The sequence below is a fragment of the Scyliorhinus canicula genome, chromosome 13, assembly GCF_902713615.1.
Source record: "Scyliorhinus canicula chromosome 13, sScyCan1.1, whole genome shotgun sequence".
Classification (NCBI taxonomy): domain Eukaryota; kingdom Metazoa; phylum Chordata; class Chondrichthyes; order Carcharhiniformes; family Scyliorhinidae; genus Scyliorhinus; species Scyliorhinus canicula.
This window is the reverse complement of record NC_052158.1, coordinates 60,115,199-60,133,928: the sequence shown is the minus strand read 5'-3', so window position 1 is coordinate 60,133,928 and position 18,730 is coordinate 60,115,199. Positions and strand designations below refer to the sequence as shown.

Sequence of the window (18,730 nt, the reverse complement as noted above, 5' to 3'; positions counted from 1 at the left end):
TGGTTCACCATCAGCAATGCCAGAAGAATCTGCTGGTAAAGTAGCTTTACCTTCTGAATTGTACTTAGAAACTACCTAATAAAGGAGTGACATTATATGGCAAATATGTTTCCAAAGTATTCTACGTTGAAGAGCATAACTGGCTCCTTATTTTTGTGTGTGTACCACAAACAGATTGGTGTTTGCTGTACACCCTTGGTGTTTAACTCAACTTCCTCAAATACTAGTGTTATATACAAATTAACTAATGATTACTTCTACAAATAATGATAACTATTGCGATTGCATCTGGCTCTGTTTCTGACAGTTACTACAAATTGTACACGCACACACACGTCCAGAAGTGTTACCAAAAAGTCACATTAAAACCTTGATTTCCAAGACTTGTAACTGGATCCTTTTTCATAAAAATTAAAAATTCCTCTGTGTTTTGCAGAAAATGAGCTTATCTACCTCGATCCACACACAACACAGCCTGTGGTGGAGCCATTTGATGACTTCTCTATACCAGACGAGAGTTTCCACTGTCAGCACCCTCCTTGTAGAATGAACATCTGTGACCTGGACCCTTCCATCGCAGTGGTATGTGCACCACCTTAATGATGGCCAAGAACAAAAACACTTTTGCTAATCCTGTATAGGTTGAGGTTTATAAGGATCATTCTGAAGTGCTTCAGGTGGCAATGGGCTGTCAGACAGGTAACTAGCAGTCAGGAATTACAGATGATCTTTGCAGGCTTTACGAATAATTCATCAATGATGGGAGTACTGCTGAACAAAAGATAAGAAAATCTGAAGGGCGGGAAATCCTGGGCCCCGGTGCTTCTCCGGTTCCTGGGTCCCTTATTCCCCTCCTGCACGATAATCTTTCCCCTTTCAAGGTTCACAAATCAATTCACCAAAAAATCACAGGTCTCAATAAAATGATGATGCCCATTTGTTGCCACCTGGTTTGTTGGTCGTTCTGGGTGAGTGTGCTTAACACTCAATTTGGCTCTGTTTCTTTACTTAGCTCTGGAGTCACCAGGTATCGTTAAGATACCGCCACAAGTTCAAGGTGAAGTTCAAAGCAATAAAACCATACAACAATTAGTAAGTTCAAACAACTGAGTTTATTATAATACAATTATAATAACTACCCATGCACACGTTATAAGGATTAAGCTATTCCTACCGCTAAATAAACTAATACTTATCTCGAAGGAACTGCCGGGTCAGGGAACAAGGCCTCTTGCTCTGCTCTGGTCTGCAGACTTCAGGTTGGTATAAGTTAAAAGGGGTCAGGAGTGTCTATCTCTGGTAGCGATCGTTGTGAGACACTTACTTGCTGGCGGCTGCTGTCCGCTCCTCTCTCTCCTTCAGGGTCTTCTTGGCAAAAGCTGGTCGAGGTGCTGGTCCACGGAGGAGTGCTGGTCAAAGAGAGAGGAGGGCTGGACAAGAAGACTGAACCATGTGTGGGACCTGTCTTTTATAGGTCCCAGGGATCCGCACCCCTTTGGGCGGACTCCCTTACCTGCTTGGAATCGATTGGGTCTCTTCCCAATCGATATGTTTGAATCCCCCCAATACTGAGGCTGTTCCTTAGCTACTGGGTGGGCTCTCAGGCTCTTTGTTTTCGAACCCTGTTGGTGCCTGAGTGTCTGGTATCCTTTACAATGTTGCAGTTGCTTCCCCATTTGTGTCCATTGTATCTGGAATCGTTCCATTAACATTCTAATTATCCCGGTGATTGCCTCATTAGTATGCGGAACGTTTGTTTCGGTGCTGTCTGCTTTCTTAGCAGACAGAATCCACACCTGCTTGGTGCAGCCTGCTGGCACTGCAAACATTGTCCATTTTATCATATATGCTTTGCGTTCCTCCATTTTGAATTCAGGGAAATGGCCAACTTCGGTAGTTACAGGTTACAAATATTGGCCGATATATATGCAGTATGAATCATTAATAATAAAGAGCAGTAATGAGTTACAGTGTTAGATTGTGTGCCCTCCCACCTCAATACTCCGCCCTCCCACTTAAGTACTCTGCCCTCCCAACTCAGTACTCCGCACCCCCTCCTCCGTACTCCGCCCTCCCACCTCAGTCCTCTACCCTCCCACCTCAGTCCTCCGCCCTCCCACAGTCAGTCCTTCACCCTCCCACCGTAGTCCTTCGCCCTCCAACCGTAGTCCTCCGCCCTCCCACCTCAGTCGTCCGCCCTCCCACCTCAGTCGTCCGCCCTCCCGCCTCAGTCCTCCGCCCTCCCGCCTCAGTCCTCCGCCCTCCCACCTGTCCTCCGCCCTCCCACCTCGGTCCTCTGCCCTCCCACCTCGGTCCTCTGCCCTCCCACCTCGGTCCTCCGCCCTCCCACCCCAGTTCACAATCAACAGTCAGTTGGGTGGAAGCCAGAGATGGATGATTATCTGCGAACACTCGCTGGCTGTTATATTTGACTGCTTTATTTGTCTTTTTGGTTTGCAGGGATTTTTCTGCAGCACAGAGGAGGATTTTAACGACTGGTGTAAAAGAATGAAAATGGTATGATTATTTCTCTTAAAATTAGTTGGATCCTCACAGCCACACATCCATCCTTCGGTTGGTTCGGTTAACGTTTCATATAAAGCAGCCCATGTGGTCACCAAGCCTAAAAGGCACATCAGACAGGAAGAGATGCAGTTTCCTCATGTCTTTTCTTTAATAGTAAAACAACGTGTAAAGATTCTAGTACCTGAGCATGTCATTACACAGCAGAATTTAAAACGTGAACAAGTTGGAACTGTCAGCCAAGGCCCACAGGCAGCACTCTTATCTGAGTCATGAGGTCATACTGAGTTTGTCTACACTTGCTTCAAAAAAAAATGCATACCATTTCCAGTGCAGAGCTTGTGAACACCCCCAAGATGGGAGGGAAGGTGAAGAAATACACATTATTTTTTAGTTTGACATTATTCAAGAGAAGTGAGGCCATCTTGTTTTGCGGGCAATGGTGTTGCACCCTGTAATTAAACATTGAATATAATGTGGTTTACTCTTAACTGCCCTCTAAATTGGTCTAGCAAGTCACTCTATCAAACCACCACATAAAAAAAGCATTGTGGGTGTAGCTACACTGCATGGCCTGCAGCGTTTCAGGAAATCAGCACTTCATCACCTTCCCAAAGACAATTAGGGATGGGAAATATATGTTGCCATTGCCAGCGATGCTCACGTCCCAAGAAGGAGTAAATATATGATTCTAATGAGAGGACGATATGCTCCTACAAGGCAGCAAAGTCATTAACTAAACAAAGACTTTGGTCATGGAGTTGAATTGATGTTTGTTGAGGAAATATTACAGAATCAATGTGTTTATTAATTTAAAGCTGCAACTGAGAATTAGAGTTGAGGTTTTGTGGGGATAAATGTATGGCAGTTCCCCATACAGATGGACCCATTTTAATATTGCTGGTGTAATTCTAATGGTGTTTGTACAGTAAGTCAGAGAGCATGCTGTTTTATAAGTAGTCATTATACCAAATCAACACAGTAATATTTTTCTTCCATAGAGTTTCTTTAAGGTTACAGTTTCTAATTGCTGCAACAAATATTTTGTCCTGCTTCAATTTTTTTGTAAGTCAAATTCTATTATTAATTACATGGTTTGCAGGGTATTTGTCATTTGTTTTGGGAATTGAATTCCATGCTTTCCTTGAAAACCTTAAATGACTGACCTCAATGTCATTGCATGTTCCTCATGGGATTTATTCTGCAACATCCCACCTGTCACTGTGGTTCACACTAATTTAATACCCATATGTTTAACCAGCCCTGCCACCTAGTGTATATTGCTGCTGTTGGGACAAAGCTTGGTATGTTGCCTGTCTCACTTAGAACTTATCTCTCACTGCAGATTTCACAGGAGAAGGATGCGCTACTGATGTTTGAGCTGATGGATTTTCAAACTGCTCGCTTCCCCGATGTCCACTGTCTTACTCCCGGTAACAATATGTTTCTGTTGAACTTGATCAAGTCCATTGCTGTTGTGTGAATTACACGAACCGAACCCGAGAATTTTAAAGTAACCAGAACCTGTCTGTCTTCAGACTTTACAGATTCCGAAAGGCTGGAACGATTCTTTGATTCTGAAGATGAAGATTTTGAGATCCTCTCATTATAAAGCAGGACATTTTTGAGTTCAGTTTCTCGAGAGAAAAGTGTTTGGTGATTCTCACGCTGCCAATGTTCTGAAGGATTGGCAAATGGGCACAAGTTTCATGAATTCACGTCATTACCATCAATGCACTGGGATCCTCAGATGGTGCATAACGTTCTGGTCCCCACAGAGAGGAAATATCCCTCATCTGTGAGCTCCGATCATCCTCCAGATATTTGATGCTTTACCAACACATCATATTTATCATGTTCTTAAGCAACAGTTTTTTGTTGTACTTAGAAGTGTATTTGGAGGACATCATTTGAAAGCTCCTGGGGTTTTATCCAGCAGCTTGTTCATTAGCAGTCCTGCAACAACAGAACGGTGTCCTGTTGGAGTTGGAGCATCAAGAAATGAAAAGTAAAAGTGGACAAGATTGCAGACAGGTTGTAGTGTCTCCTCTATCATGATAACAAGAACTTGTGTTAAACCGTCTCTCTTCATACTGAGTCAGGTCAGTTAAACCCGAGTTGAACAGAGAATTGTAGGTGAACCTGGGATTGTTAATATGTTTCAGTATGGGAGGATTTTCCTTAAAGGGTGTAGTTAATGGCTTCCTGTTTAATTGGAGTGATTTGTTTTCTCTCAAAAGGGTATGACCATTCCTATGTTAGCTTCAACTCTCTTAATGGGTGAGAAGCACACTAACTTGACCAGTGTGGTGATAAGGAAAGCCCAAACTGTGGTTGCCTATGTTTGGCGAGAAGGAATGGTCAGTGCTGTCTTGTGGATCAGTTGCGGTGCTGTTTTGGTCTGTTTATAAGAGCAGGTTTAGGAGGGAGGTGGACAGAGGGAACAGCTCAACAGTGCCACTACCATTGATCTTAGAATCAGGTTTAGATCTTAACGTGTGTCAGACTTGATCCAAATTAATTTGAGGATCAAATGGCTTGCATCAGTCCTATGGAGCAAGCTACTGGATTATAATCAGTGGTGTAAGCGTAGTGCGAATCTACTGTCTCCCAGTTTCACCATGCCTACCTTAAGCTATTGGAGGTTAATAATGCTGTTGAACAAAAGGGCCCACTTTGATGTCTGTCCCAATGTATTCTGACAATATTTGAAGAAGATCCTGCTATTGCAATGGGGGGAGGGGAGGTAGTGGTGACGGATAACTTAACTTCCAATGGACTCCATTTTCATTAGAAGGGAGGTTGTTTGCTGCTGTATTAAAGAGTAGAAATAGTAAAGCACAATAGTAGATAGTATTGGTTGTCATTAAACCCACAAAATATTTCAGTTAACCAGTTCATATAATTAACAGACAAGAATATGAACTGTTTTAATTGTATGAAGTATATTCGCTGTTGACATTGTGATTATATCAACTTATTGTTTTCATAACTAATCAATGTGTAAAAACATTCAAGCAAGTGTATATATCGAGGCGAGATGAAGAGAGGGGTCAAGTGCATTATTACAACTTTAGACACTAAATTATTTTAGTCCGTGTCTGCGTGGGTCTCACCCCCCACAACTCAAAGATGTGCAGAGTAGGTAGATTGGCCACGCTAAATTGCCCTTTAATTGGAAAAAAAAGAGAATTGGGTACTTTAAAAAAAATTTTAAATTTAATTCTTTTAGTCAGTCCTCCCCAAGTTATTAACCTTTGTGGAAAAGAGGCTGGTGCTGGCTATCTGCCAAGTTAATAGGGTTGCCATGATTTTGTGTCAAGATTGACTGCGACATCTCGTTTAATGCAAGTGACAGTTAATGGGGAATTGGCCACGTTCTCAACTTCATTGATCAGGAAGGTACAACATTTATTGTGGAAAAGGGTCAATTCTGCCAGCCTGTCGATACTTAACTCAAAACCATGTTTCAATAGCACCTATTTTGAAGAGGCTGATAAATGGACTGCTGAAATTATAATGTATCTGAATAAATTGTTTAAAATAATGGAATAATACTGGAACAGGTTGTGTTTTACTTTTGGCTGATGTGGAGACTGCATTCTCATCTCTTGCCTCCTTTCTCTGGACAAAGTACAATCAGTTACTTGTAGAAGCCCCATACGTCCTATGAACTGAAACTTGTCTGTCACAGATTAACAATTGCTATGATACTTTACACTAAAGGCCATGTGGGCTGCCACCAACTGCACAAGTCTGTAAATAACCACAATTTTCAGGTAAATAGTTGAATTTACAGAACTGGAAGCAGTAGAGCAGATAACCCTCATTTGGGCTTCACACCTGCCTAAATCAATGCTGCTTTGAATTTCAACTGGCTCAGAACTTCTCTGATTCAACCATTTTAAAATCAGCTTGATTTTCTTCCTTGGTCTGCAAATTTACATAAATCAACATTTCAAAAACTAGGGGTGGGGTTCTCCGACCCCCCCCCCCCCCCCCCCCCCGGCTGGGTCAGAGAATCCCGGGGGGGGGGGGGGGGGGGGGTGATGCCCCGCCGCACTGTCACCAGCCGCCGTATTCTTCGGCCGGCAAAAAATCGGGCCGACGGGAATCGCGCCGCACGCACCTCCTCCTCCCCCTCATCCTGTCGGACGGGCGGCTCTCCAGCCTGGGCGGCTGCCACCTGCCCCTCTGCGGCACGCTCCTCTATGGCAGCCTCCCTGGCACACTCCTGCTCCAGCTCCCATAGGGCAACATGTTATCCGGGCGGCTCCCGCCAGAATACCCATGGTCCAGGGGCCGATCAATGGGATGCGCGTCGCCATGCTGCCACCAGCAGATAACAGGGCTGTGTTCACGACCTGAAAGGGGACCTACTCCATGAACATTCAGGTGGTAGTGACCACCGGAGGAGGATCATTATTTTTTTTAAATTTCATGTACCCAATTAATTTTTTTGCAATTAAGGGGCATTTTAGCGTGTTTAATCCACCTACCTTGCACATCTTTGGGTTGTGGGGGCGAAATCCATGCAAACACGGGGAGAATGCGCAAAGTCCACACAGACAGTGACCCAGAGCCGGGATCGAACCTGGGACCTCAGCACCGTGAGGCAGCAGAGCTAACCCACTGTGCCACCTTGCTGCCCCGGATGAGGATCATGCAAGTCTGTTCCCGGTACTCTGGCTGTGTGCATGACTCATTCATATTGGCACAATCATTCATCCCCGCCATGTTCAAGGGACCCCACCCCCGGCTGAGGGGCTGGCTGCTGGGCGACAAGGGTTATCCGTTGCAGTCATGGCTGATGACGTCTATACAGAGGCCACAGACCTCAGATGCGTAGACCCACTACAATGATGCCCATGCAACGACCAGGGGTGTGGTTGAGAGGTGCTTTGGGCTGCTGAAGATGCGCTTCAGGTGCCTGGCCCTCCAGTACCCATCTGAGAGGGTCGGCCGCACTGGGGCTGGTTTAGCACACTTGGCTAAATCGCTGGCTTTTAAAGCAGGCCAGCAGCATGGTTCAATTCCCGTACCAGCCTCCCTGAACAGGTGCCGGAATCTGGCGACTAGGGGCTTTTCACAGTAACTTCATTTGAAGCCTACTTGTGACAATAAGCGATTTTCATTGTTGTCGTCCGCTGCGTCCTGCACAACATAGCCCAGCAGAGGGGCGATGTGCTGGAGGCAGAGGAGGGGGAAGGGGAGGAGCAACACGACGAAGGGCAGGCCTCCCCAGATGCGGAGAATGGGGGTAATATACAGGACACAGGGGCTGGACATGGGCGGGAGGTTGCCCAACATTACCGGCTGGGCCAGCAGGCATGGGACGGATTGATAGCCTCACGGTTCACAGACTAGGGGGGTGTGGGAAGCGCCGAATATGGGCATGGACAGCAAAGTATGGCACCAGCCCACCGCCCTCACACCACCAACAACCGCATCATCCGCATGCACACCACCCCTCCATTGCACATCCACCTGCGGCACAACGGGCAGGGCTCACCAGGGCGCCATGGAAGCGGGTCTATTGCATGCCGTGGAGGATGATGACAACTCTGTGATAAGCTCCAGGCTCTACATCGTTAGACAATGTCTGACTCATGGCCACAGTTCCACTCGGATCGTCCCTGCATGCAGCGTTGACACTGCAGCGCACGGTCCCGTCATCTGCCCGGGGGGATGGCGAGGGCGACTCGGGGAGGGGCCCACGCCTGAGCTCGGCATCCTCACACACACATTGGCGCTCACCTCACATCCCACTTCCGCACGCATCAGAGCACAGAGGCAGCTTCTGTAGGTGTGAAAGTGATTTTAATGACACAGTTCATACATGTGCCCTAGCCCATATAACTAATCTGTGCCCTGCACCCGTGCCAATTTACTCGGTGCCTAATTCTTTGGCCTTAGGTGCCCGATGACTACGTCTAGGTGGTTCCCCAGATGGCACAGCAGAACTGAGGCGAACTCCTGTGATTCCTGCCCTGTGACTAGGGACCCCTTTGGCAGCCGTTTTGTGGGGCAGCCCGGCCTCTATGGGCCAGGCTGCGGCTCGGGCGACCGGGATGGTGAGCTGCCAGCCTGCCCCGTTGCCCATCAGATGCACCTGGGATAGGGGGGAGGGCAAGGTGTTGCGATGTTCCGGGACCTCTCCTGCAGGGGGACCTGGAACGGGCCCCAGCCCCATCTCCTCCCTCGGGGTTCCCAATGGCCCCCGGGCCTCTCCCTGGGTCGGGGGTGTGAATGGATCCAGCACCCGAGATACCCCCAGCACCTGGCGCTGCCAGTTCTGGAGGCCCATCCTGGTATCAACAAGGGTCTGCAAATTTTCAACCATGGAGCTCGGGGAGTTGGCCATCTGTGTCTGGGCGACGCCAGCCAGCACCTGGGCAATGGCGCCCATGCCCTCAGTGATGGCCTGCTGAAACTGGGCCATGGCGTTGAGCACCTCTGCGATCTGCAGCTGGCTCTAGCTCATGGCTGCCTATGATAGGGCAGCCATGTCCTGGGCCACGGACGCCACCTGCACAGAAAACCAAAGGCCTTGCATACTGCTCCCCATGTCTGACACCGTCATACCCATTGCCTCCACCGCGGACGCCACCCGTGCGGTGTCAGCTTGGGTGGCACGCATGACCGGCACCACTTCCTGCTCCGGGACGCGGATGGGCTCCTCCACGTGCGTCTGCAGCTGCTGCAAGCTGGCCATCACCCCCTTCGATCTTCCCTGGGTCCGTGACTGCATCGGGTCTATGGGTGGGTGTGGTAATTCCAGGAACCTGGGACCCGTCTGGGCAGCAGATGGTTGCTGGGGCCGGGCTGTCCTCCGACCCCTCGGCTGCTCCAACTCCACCTGCTATACCGGGAAGGCTGTGTTGTGCGCACCAGTTAGTGTACCAGAAGCCTCATCACTAAAGTGCCCAACCGAGGTGAGTGTCTCTGCGATGGTGGAGCGCGTCGGAGATAGCAGTGGCGTAATGTCGAGGTCCTCATCGGACCCAAAGTCCGGGCTCCCCTCGGGTAGTGTTTCCTGTCTGTCCGTCCCGTGTGTGGGTGTCCTGTCCGTCCGTCCTCTGTGTGTGGCTTTCCTGGGTGGGTGTGTCCTGTGTATCAGTGTCCTGGGTGGTCGTGTCCTGTGTGTCAGTGTCCTGGGTCGACTGGGATGGGGCCTGTTGGTGTGAATACCCTTCCCGTCGTTGTGTGTGGCCCTACAGCGTTGCCGCACTGGCAGTGGGTGGGGGCGTTGTATGCCTGACTGCCCAGGTCGGTCCCTGTCGTGTGGACGCCCTGGCACTGGGTGGTGGCGTTGTATACCTGATGGTCCGGGTCGTTTCATGTCCTGTGGGTGCCCTGGCACATCCTGGGTGCGGTCGGCATCCGCATGGATGGGTGGGTCGACGTTTGATCCTGCAATACACAATACAACATGCATAGTTAGACACTCAGACGGGGAGGGGGGCAGGCAGTGGGGGATCTCACTTGGTGCTGTGCCCCCGATCTCTGCATCCACAACCTCGCGGCCCTCGGCTCCGCCAGCAAGGTCCAGGGCCCTCTCTTCATGAACGATGAGGGGTCACAATTCAGCTTCACCTCCTCCGGTCCTCTCATGCTCCCGGTTGCTATGAGCTCGCTTCTCCTGGGGTGGGGTGACAGAGATAAAGGGCAACAGTGTTAGGCGGACATATATTTGTAGATCAGCAGTCGTGTGTATGTTGGCTTAGGTTCACAGCCCATCCTGCCAATGCAGCCATGGCGGTTTCAGCTAGGGCTGTGCCGCCCATCCTGGGGGGGGGGGGGGGGGTACTCGCCCTGGCTGCCCTGACTAGGTCATTGACCTTCTTGTGGCACTGGCTGCTGGTCCTGGCTGTTACGGCCACGGCGCTGACGGCATCTGTCACCTCCCTCCACAGGCACCAGCTGAGGTTAGGTGCAACCCTGCGGCCGTCTTCGGGGTACAGCGCCTCCCTTCTCTGCTCCACTGTGTCCAGGAGCACCTCGATGTCCCGCTCCTGGAACCTCGGCCCTGGCGGCGGGCGGCCATTTTGCCGAGTCTCTGGCAGTGGTGTCTTTTCGGCGCGCGCATCTGTGACGGTGACGCCGTCGCGATTGGCGTCACGCCGTTGCTAGCCCCTTCCGGGGCGGAGGTTTCCTGACGTTCCCGATGGTCCGACGCCGAAGTGGTTCGCCCCATTCTTGCCACCGATGTCGGCCATCCCTCCGATTGCGGGAGAATCCCGCCCTAGGTATTTCTCGTAGCCCTTGCACCTCCTCGATCCTGCGCCGACATTGTTATATCCTAGATAATCTGTACCTCAACTCCATTTGTCCATAATAACCCCAAGATAAATCTAATATTCTGAGTCTTGGAAACTTCAATGGCTCCTAATCTTCCTGGTGTGTGTGTGTGGAATTAAAGGTTTCCGCTATTCTTTACATGAAAAAGTGTTTCCCAATTTCACTACTAAAAGGCTTTTTAGGCCATGGCACCTTGTCCTCAAATCCCCCCACCAGAAGAAATAGGTTATCTCTATTTACCTATCAAATCCTTTCATTATGATTAAACCATCTACACTCCAGAGAATACCAGCCAAGTTTATATAATTTAATCATTTAAGCCCTGGTACCTGGTGAGGTGCGATGCCCAAAATTGAACACATTGTCTCAGATAGCTCTCTGACCAAGACTTTGTACAACTGAAGCACATTCTTTCCTGTTACATTCCAGCCTCCTTGCAATCATATTCCATTTGCTTTTTGTATCGGTACAATACCGATTGGTGATTCTCTAGTTACGATTGGAAAGCTAAGAATGGAATTAGACATGTGCATAGAATCATAGAGAAATACAGCACAGAACAGGCCCTTCAGCCCACGATGTTGTGCCGAACTTTTGTCCTTGGTTAATCATAGATTATCATAGAATTTTGGACACTAAGGACAATTTATCATGGCCAATCCACCCAACCTGCACATCTTTGGACTGTGGGAGGAAACCGGAGCACCCGGAGGAAATCCACACACACCCACGGGGAGGATGTGCAGACAGCGACCCAAGCCAGAATGGAACCTGGGACCATGGAGCTGTGAAGCAATTGTGCTATCCACAATGTGCAGTCCCATACACCTGAAAGGCAGTCACTGGGGTGGATCGTGTGATCAACTGTGAACAACCAATTGTAGTCACATATGAGGAGGTTGAGGCATGTTTATAAGAAATCATGCAACCCATTAAAAGATAACCAAGGAAGAGAAGGACCCGAGTCATAATTCCTGAAGCTTCACAATTAAATAGAGATGGAATTAGAGAATCCTTTAGCCACGTGTTTACTTCTCTGATTTTCTTATCCCTGTGCCAATTTGCACGTGGTTTGGGGAATAATCCAGATTATAACCCTCGAAGTCCTGTTCTTTACCTGTTGGACACTCTCAAGAGCTGAGGATCCACCAATGCTAAATTCAGGATTCCTCTACCTGCCTCAATCAGTCACACCATTCTGTCCCTGACCTCTGGCCAAGTTTGAAGTAGTTAACCTACTGGGCGTGACTGCCTAAAACATAGCGTCAAGGTAATTCTCGCCCTCCTGATGTGTTGCAGTGTCCTAAGGTCGGACTCCAGCTCATCAATTCTGACGAGCTGCAATGAAATCATCCATTTACTTTCTAAATTCCAGGGAAAATATGCCTAGTCTCTATGTCTCTTTATAATTTAACCCTTAGAATTTAGTTCTCATTTTTTAAAAGAAATATTTTTATTGAAGGCCTTTGTCATATACAAAAGCCAAACCTCGGCAATAGGTAATAAAACTAACAACCCACTCTCCCCATCTCCCCCCCCCCCCCCCCCCCCAGCCCTCAACCCCCTAATCATCTCCAAGCCTGCTCCTCCTCCCCTCAAATAAAACAAAACGGCCATAACTGTCCACCCCCACCTCAATCCACTTTAAATGGCTCTCAGGTGGACCCCTCTTCCACTCCACGTATTTCAAAAAGCACGGGGAGAGCGAGAAGAGACTTCATTTCAAAAAGTGCAGGGAGAGAGGCAAGAGTTCATTTTGAATAGCGGAGAGAAGGGCGAGAGTCCATTTCAAAAAGCACGGGGAGAGTTCATTTTGAACTTCAGATCATCCAGGAGGCAGAGGGGGGTGATAGAGAGGAGTTTCAGGGAGGTAGCCACAGCCAAGGTTCAGAGACCATTTCTCGGGACCTCTTACCTGAAGAAACAGGCAGGAAGTCGCAGGAACAGCAGCCCATGGGCGGAGCCAAGCAGGCGGTAAGTAAATACATCCAGCGCGGGTCAGATTCGGGCCTCTTATTTTGTTCCTTTTAAATCTCTTTGCGAATTCAGATTAGAGGGGATGGACGATGGGCAGACACATGCTCCTCCTGTAGGATGTGAGAGGTAAGGGACACCACTAGTGTCCCCACTGACTATAGAACATAGAACATTACAGCGCAGTACAGGCCCTTCGGCCCACGATGTTGCACCGTCCTGTGATACCCTTCTAAAGTCCCTCTACACTATTCCCTTATCGTCCATATGCCTATCCAATCCTATAGCTGCGGGAAGTACACCCAACTCCAGCTCCTTGGAGACCGTGTTAGGGAACTGGAGCTGGATAAACTTCGGATCATCCGGGAGGCAGAGGGAGTGATACGAGTGTCAGGAATAAGGGAAATGAACTGAAGAGCATTGATCAGTACTTGGGACTACGACGTTGTGGCCAGAGACATGGATTTCACACCCAAGGTTCAGGTCAAGAGCAGCTGGGTTACAGTCTGGGAAAGGAAAAGGAATGGGCAGACAGTGCAAGGATCCCCTGTGGCCGTTTCCCTTCAAAACAAGTGTACCATTTTGGATAACGACTTATCAGGGAAGGCCAGGTCTCTGGCTCAGAAGGGAAGGGGGGTGTGAAGAATAGAAAAGTGATAGTGATGGGAGACTCAATGGTTAGGGGAACGGATAAGAGATTATGTGGTCGCGAACGAGACTCCCGGAAGGTATGTTGCCTCCCAGGTACTAGGTCTTGGATCGAGTCTACAGGATTCGTAAGGGGGGAGGGGAAGCAACCAGAAGTCGTGGTGCACATTGGTACCAATACATTGCTCATAAAAGGCATGAGGATCTAAAAAGTGATTTATGGACGTTACATTGGAAGCTAAAGAGCAGGACGAGCAGAGTAGTAATCTCAGGATTGCTACCGGTGCATCATGCTAGTGAAGCAAGGAATAGAGAGCGAGTGCAGCTGAACCCGTGGCTACAGGGCTCATGCAGAAGGGAAGGCTTCAGATCAGATCATTGGGATACCTTCTGGGGAAGGTGGGACCTGTATATGAAGGACAGATTGCACCTAAACTAGAGGGGCACCAATATCCTGGGCGAGATGTTTGCTGGAGCACTTCAGGAGGGTTTAAACTAGTTTGGCAGGGGGATGGGAACCAGAGCTATGGATCAGAGGATAGGGTAGCTGTTGAACAGGCAGAAATAGTATGCCATGAATCTGAGAGGAAGGATAGACAGTTGGTAGGCCAAAGTTGCACAGTGGGATGGGTTAAAGTGTGTCTGTTTCAATACAAGGAGTGTCAGGAATAAGGGAGATGAACTGAAGAGGATGGATCAGTACCTGGGACTATGATGTTGTGGCCGGAGACATGGATTTTATAGGGGCAGGAATTGATGTTCGATGTTCCAGGGTTTAGATGTTTAAAGAAGATTAGGGAGGGAGGTAAAAGAGGAGGGGACATGGCACTGTTAATTAGAGAGTGCATCACAGTTGCGGAAAAGGAGATAATCGAGGAGGGTTTGTCTACTGAGTCAGTATGGGTGGGTCAGAAACAAGAAAGGAGTAGTCACTTTATTGGGAAGTTTCCCATAGACCCCTAATAGTAGCAGAGATGGAAGAACAGATTGGCCAGCAGATCTTGGAAAGGTGCAGAAGTAAGAGTTGTTGTCATGAGTGACTTCAACTTTTCTAATATTGACTGGAACCTCCTTAGTGCGAATGGTTTGGATGGAGCAGATTTTGTCAGGATTCCTGCCTCAATATGTAGATAGGCTGACTAGGGGGAGCCCATATTGGATTTGGTGTTTGGCAACAAACCAGGCCAGGTGTCAGATGTCTCAGTGGGAGAGCATTTCGGTGACAGTGACCACAACCCCTTGACCTTTATACCATTGTCATGGAGAGGAATAGGAACAGAAGTATGGGAAGGTATTTAATTGTGGGAGGGGAAATTATACTGCTATTAGACAGGAGCCGGGTAGCATAAATTGGGAACAGATATTCTCAGGGAAATGCACAACAGTAATGTGGGGTTTAAGGAGCATTTGCTGCGAGTGCTGGATAGTTTTTCCCACTGAGACAAGAAAGGAATGGTAAGGTGAAGGAGCCTTGGATGACAAGAGAAGTGGAGCTTCTAGTCAAGAGGAAGAAGGAAGTTTACTTAAGGTTGAGGAAGCAAAGATCTGGCACGGCTCCAGAGGGTTACAAGGTAGCCAGGAAGGAACTCAAAAGTGGACTTAGGCAAGCTGGAAGGGGGCATGTAAAAGCCCTGGCGGGAAGGATTAGGGAAAACCCCCAAGGCATTCGACACTTATGTGAGAAATAAGAGGATGATCAGAGTGAGATTAGAGCTGATCAGGGATAGTGGAAGGAACTTGTGCCTGGAGTCAAAGGTGGTAGGGGAGGCCCTAGATGAATATTTTCTTCAGTATTTACTAGAGAGAGGGACCTTGTTGCTTGTTAGAACAGACTGAACTAGGTTAATGGGCTCAAACAGATTGATGTTAAGGATGTGTTGGAAATATAGAAAGGCATCAGGATAGATAAGTCCCCAGGGCTAGATGGAATATACCCAAGGTAATATACCCTCGGGAAGCGAGGAAGGAGAGTGCTGCGCCATTGGCGACGATCTTTGTGTCCTCACTCTCCACTGGAGTAGTACCGGATGATTGGAGGGAGGCGAATGTTGTTCCCCAATCAGACAACCCTACCTATACAAGAAATCCAGGTACGACCTCGTCAAAGCCATCCATGCCAAGAGATAATATCAAACCAAGCTAGAGTCACAGACAGACTCTCGGCGATTGTGGCAAGGACTAAATGACGTAACGGGCTACAAAGTGAAGCCGAGCAGTATCTCCGGCAGCAGCGCATCCCTCCCTGATGAACTCAATGCATTCTATGCTCAGTTCAAGCAGGTAACCGACAATCTGCTGTCGAGTTCCCCAACAGCCCATGGCTCACCCATAACCACTATCACAGCCTCCGAAGTCAGATCGGACTTCCTGAAAGTGAACCCTCGGAAGGCGACGGGCCCATACGGGATCCCTGGTCGTGCACTCAGAGCCTGTGCAAGCCAGCTAGCAGAGGTGTTCGCGGACATCTTTAATCTGTTCCTACTCCACTCAGAGGTCCCCACCTGCTTCAAGACGGCCACCATCATACTGGTGTCAAAGAAGAACCAGGCAACGTGCCTCAATGACTACCGCCCAGTGGCCCTGACTTCAGTTGTAATGAAGTACTTCGAGAGGATGATCATGAAGTGCATCACCTCCATACTCCCAAATGCCTTGATCCACTACAATTCACATACCATCGCAACCGGTCCACAGCAGACGTCATTTCCCTGGCCCTACACTCATCCCGAGAATATCTTGAGCACAAGGACTCCTACATCAGACTCCTATTTATTGACTACTGCTCCGCCGACAACACCATAATCCCAGCCAAGCTCATATCAAAGCTCCAAAACCTAGGACTTGGCTCCCCACTGCAACTGGATCCTCGATTTTCTGACCAACAGACCACAATCACTAAGAATAAACAACACCTCCTCCACAATAGTCCTCAATACAGGGGTTCTAATCTACTCCCTGTACACACACAATTGCATGGTAAAATATGGTTCCAACTCCATCTACAAGTTTGCTGATGATACGACCATAGTGGTCCGGATGTCGAATAACGACGAGTCAGAATACAGGAGGGAGACAGAGAATCTAGTGGAGTGGTGTAGCGACAACAATCTCTCCCTCAATGCCAGCAAAACTAAAGAGCTGGACACTGACTTCAGGAAGCAAAGTACTGTACACACCCCTGTCAGCATCAACATGGCCGAGGTGAAGATGGTTAGCATTCCTTGGGGTGCACATCTCTAAAAATCTGTCCAGGTCCACCCACGTCGACGCTACCACCAAGAAAGCACAACAGCACCTATACTTCCTCAGGAAATTCAGCATGTCCACATTAACCCTTACCAACTTTTATAGATGCACTATAGAAAGCATCCCATCTGGCTGCATCACAGCCTGGTATGGCAACTGCTCGGCCCAGGACCGCAAGAAACTTCAGAGAGTCATGAACACTGCCCAGTCCATCACACAAATCTGCCTCCCATCCATTGACTCCATCTACACCTGCTGCTGCCTGGGGAAAGCGGGCAGCATAATCAAAGACCCCTCCCACCCTGCTCACTCACTCTTCCAACTTCTTCCATCAGGCAGGAGACACAGAAGTCTGAGAACATGCACGAACAGACTCAAAAGCAGCTTCTTCCCTGCTGTTACCAGACTCCTAAATTACCCTCTTATGGACTGAACTCAATAACACTACACCCTGTATGCTTCATCCGATGCCAGTGCTTATGTAGTTACATTGTATACCTTGTGTTGCCCTATTATGTATTTTCTTTTATTCCTTTTTCTTCCCGTGTACTTAATGATCTGTTGAGCTGCTCGCAGAAAAATACTTTTCACTGTCCCTTGGTACACATGACAATAAACAAATCCAATCAAAGTTCAAGAAAGGGAATAGGAAAATACAGACCCGTCAGTCTTACGTCTGTGGTGAACAAAATACTGGAACGGATGCAGAGAGATAGGATTTATGATTATTTAATTATAGTTTGATTAAAAATAGTCAGCATACTGGAGAAAGGGGTAGTATCACCGGTTTACGGGGCTATTTTGGAGGAGGAGAAGGTGCCGCCAGAAAGGATCAAGGCAAAGTGGGAGGAAGAGTTGGGAGATGGTATGGAGGAAGAGTTCTGGTGTGAGGTGCTCCGGAGGGTGAACGCCTCCACCTCGAGACCGTTAGGTCCCTGAAGTACTCCATCCCCACCTGCCACCACCACTGGGATCTCATGTCCATCCCTGCTGGCACAAGCCTATGTTTGTCACATATCGGCACCCACAGCCTTAAGTCTGACATGTTGCCTACACTGGTTTGAGACTCTCAACGCTGATAACACCACCGGGCTCACAGAGTACCAGACCAGTGACACGGGCATCAAAAATGCTCTCAAACTGGTCCCACCTCCATCTGCCCCAGACCAACTCTTCCTCCACTGCCCATTTCCCAACCACTGACGTTTGCTGCCCAGTAGTAATTCAACAGGCTTGGCAAAGCCAACTTCTCTCCTTTCTCCCTCCTCTCCTGCCCCCTGGCATTTATCAGGAACACCACACTTTTCCCCATGAAAGGAAAATTATGCTAGACAAATCTGTTAAAATTCTTTGAAAACATAAGTACAGTTTACAAGGGGGAGCCAGTCAATGTGGTATATTTGGACCTTCAGAAGGCGTTTAACAAAGTCCCGCATAAGAGATTATTGTGCAAAATTAAAGGGCATGGGATTGGGAGAAATGTATTGAGGTGGATTGAAAACTGGTTGGCCGAGAGGAAACAAAGAGTAGGGATTAATGGGTCCTTTTCAAATTGGCAGGCAGTAACTAGTGGGGTATCACAGGGAACGGTGCTGGGACCCCAGCTATTCACAATATATATTAATGATTTGAATGAGGGAACAAAATGTAACATCTCAAAGTTTGCAGATGATACCAAGTTAGGTGGAAGGGTGAATAGTGACGAGGATGCAGGGATCCTACAGCATGATCTGAACAGGTTGGGCGAGTGGACAACTCAATGGCAGTGAGACGCAGTGTAATTTGGATTAGCGTGAGGTTATTCACTTTGGAAGCAAAAACAGGAAAGCAGATTACTGCCTGAATGGTTGTAAATTTGGAGAGGGGAGTGTGCAGCCGGGACCTGGGTGTCCTTGTGCATCAGTCACTGAAGGTGCAGCAGGCGGTAAAGAAGGCTAATATGTTGGCCTTCATTGCGAGATGTTGAGTATAGAAGCAGGGATGTATTGCTGCAATTATACAGGGCCTTGATGTGGCCACACCTGGAGTATTGTGTGCA

General features: G+C 48.4%; 1 protein-coding gene across 4 annotated transcripts in view; it reads left to right on the top strand.

Moving 5' to 3' along the window:
- atg4b (autophagy related 4B, cysteine peptidase) overlaps positions 1–6,075 on the top strand; it is a 108,774-nt gene extending 102,699 nt beyond the window's left edge. For 3 of the 4 annotated variants that reach the window (XM_038816890.1, XM_038816889.1, XM_038816891.1), the window contains 4 exons: positions 437–582; positions 2,461–2,517; positions 3,869–3,956; positions 4,062–6,075. In XM_038816890.1, the coding sequence (XP_038672818.1) occupies positions 437–582; positions 2,461–2,517; positions 3,869–3,956; positions 4,062–4,135 (365 nt within the window). In that variant the 3' untranslated portion in view covers positions 4,136–6,075. Of the gene's footprint in view, positions 1–436; positions 583–2,460; positions 2,518–3,524; positions 3,589–3,868; positions 3,957–4,061 lie in introns of all 4 variants that reach the window. The other variant, XR_005462919.1, reaches the window with a different exon arrangement.
- The last annotated feature ends 12,655 nt before the right edge of the window (positions 6,076–18,730 follow it).